Below are 2,352 nucleotides of genomic sequence, written 5' to 3'. Positions count from 1 at the left end.
CATATCACAGGTAAAGGTAAGTATTTACAACTAAAAGATGTTGTATATGAATTTCTCAGTGGCTATATTTGTACGTGTTATAATTGTCTTATAGAGAAAGATATATGTAAAATAAAAATATACTAGCGCCACTCGTGGCACAGAGTGGGACTTTGCAAATGTAGCAATTTGCTAAAGACCCCGAAAAAATCAACCATCGACGATAATTAGGTCAAGCGCAAGAACAGTTTAAAGTTGATAATTTTTTATTTTTTAGAAGATTCTAATACCGGAAGTAGTCGTCAGACTTCACAAATGAAAGTACCAGCAGATAGCCAAGGTCAATGACGTTTGATCCTACAAAGGTCAAGGTCAACAAAGGTCAAGGTCAAAAATTGAAAATTTTGAATTTCCAAAACTTGTTCCTTTTTTTGAATTATGAAGCGGAAACAACCAAAATTCTAAGACCACTGGTGTAAATCAACATGCTGATGATCAGAATCCATCTGTATGTACCGCAGGTGTAAATCAACATGCTGATGATCAGAATCAATCTGTATGTACCACTGGTGTAAATCAACATGCTGATGATCAGAATCAATCTGTATGTACCGCTGGTGTAAATCAACATGCTGATGATCAGAATCAATCTGTATGTACCACTGGTGTAAATCAACAAGCTGATGAATATCAGAATCAATCTGTATGTACCGCTGGTGTAAATCAACACGCTGATGAAGATCAGAATCAATCTGAATGTACCACTGGTGTAAATCAACATGCTGATGAAGATCAGAATCAATATGTATGTACCACTGGTGTAAATCAACATGCTGATGAAGATTAGAATCCATCTGTATGTACCACTGGTGTAAATCAACAAGCTGATGAGGATTAGAATCAATCTGTATGTACCACTGGTGTAAATCAACATGCTGATGAAGATTGGAATCAATCTGTATGTACCACTGGTGTAAATCAACATGCTGATGAAGATTGGAATCAATCTGTATGTACCACTGGTGTAAATCAACAAGCTGATGAAGATCATAATGTACGTTCTGCTAGTATTTTGGAAAGAGACAACCTTGGCTATTTACCAGCTGAAAGTAATGTGAAAGAGGCAGACCAACTTCCTGTCATCAACAATCCTGAAATTTTTATTAAAAAGTACCATAAAAAGGCAAATGATGAGTTTAAGCTGGAAAGGACATACGACAGGAGACATTCTTGCAAATTCTGTGGAAAACTTATGACAAATATTCAAAGCCATTTAGAACATGCACATAAAAACTCAGAAGAAATAAAGCAAATTTTTGATATTAAGAGAATATTGGAAACAGTAAGTGAGGAAGAAAATAGTCCCCTCTTATTCAAGCTCAACCAACTTCAGACATTACTTAGAAATCAGGGTAATCATAATCATAACACCAAGGTATGTCAGCAGAAAAAAGGTGAAATTATCCTCAGCAGACGTCGTGAAAGTGAAACATTTGATCTGGCGAAATATGGGCCCTGTCCAAGATGTATGGAATGGATTATATTTGATAATCTAACCAAACACAAAAGTAATTGTCCACTTAATAAATTCTCCGAAGCAGATGACTATACTCAGGGAACAACAGTCATCCAGTCAAAAATCATGAAGGGTCAAATCTGGACTAAACCTTCTAAAAGGTTGCTGAAAGAAGTATTCCCATCCATGATGAGAGACAAAGTAACAGATGTCGCTCAAACTGATCAACTAATTGTGTCACAGCCCTTAAAGTAGGGTATGACGTATCTCGCTTGGCATCAGCAAAGTTAAGATTTAGTACAACACAAAAAGATGAAATAGGAAAAACAGAATCCTCAGAATTTTTAAAACTTATCCAAATGGAACCCACACCTCATATAAAACCTCATCAAATAGAATATCCCATTGATGGTATTATAATTAGGTCATTAGATGATATAAATCATTATTTTTCAAACCCTGACCCAGATTTACCAAAGAGCATTTCACCAATTGTTGATTGTGATGGGTTATCGTTTAATGGACATAGAATAAAATTTGAAAATTTTTACCTTTTATTCAAAATCGATAGAAAAGACTTTACATTTACAACAACAGAAGGATTAATAGATTTAATGAATGGGAGGGATCCTGGTATTGCCGATTATAAGGATTTAGTAGCATACTCAAGATTTCTAGAAGAAATTAAAAGGATAGGACGCGACACAAATAGATCGAAAGAAGTTAAACTATTTATAAAAGCAATTGAACAGCCTGAACATACGAAATTGACGAATCGGGTGATTATACTGAAGACAATCCACCAATCATACAAGAAATAGACGAATTCGAATAACGTTTTCATCCGACAACAACGA

At 35.0% G+C, this 2,352-nt stretch overlaps 1 protein-coding gene across 1 annotated transcript; it reads left to right on the top strand.

The window, feature by feature from the left end:
* Positions 1-256: 256 nt before the first annotated feature.
* Positions 257-1,750, top strand: LOTGIDRAFT_176259 (hypothetical protein; the record flags this gene model as incomplete). Its single annotated transcript, XM_009067825.1, has 3 exons — positions 257-319; positions 501-784; positions 878-1,750. Coding segments are annotated over 3 exons (1,220 nt in total), but the record flags the coding sequence as incomplete, so codon positions are not given.
* Between the last annotated feature and the right edge of the window lie 602 nt (positions 1,751-2,352).

The sequence above is a fragment of the Lottia gigantea genome, assembly GCF_000327385.1.
Source record: "Lottia gigantea unplaced genomic scaffold LOTGIsca_868, whole genome shotgun sequence".
Classification (NCBI taxonomy): domain Eukaryota; kingdom Metazoa; phylum Mollusca; class Gastropoda; family Lottiidae; genus Lottia; species Lottia gigantea.
The sequence above is the reverse complement of the archived record's forward strand: the minus strand, read 5'-3'. Positions and strand labels throughout refer to the sequence as shown.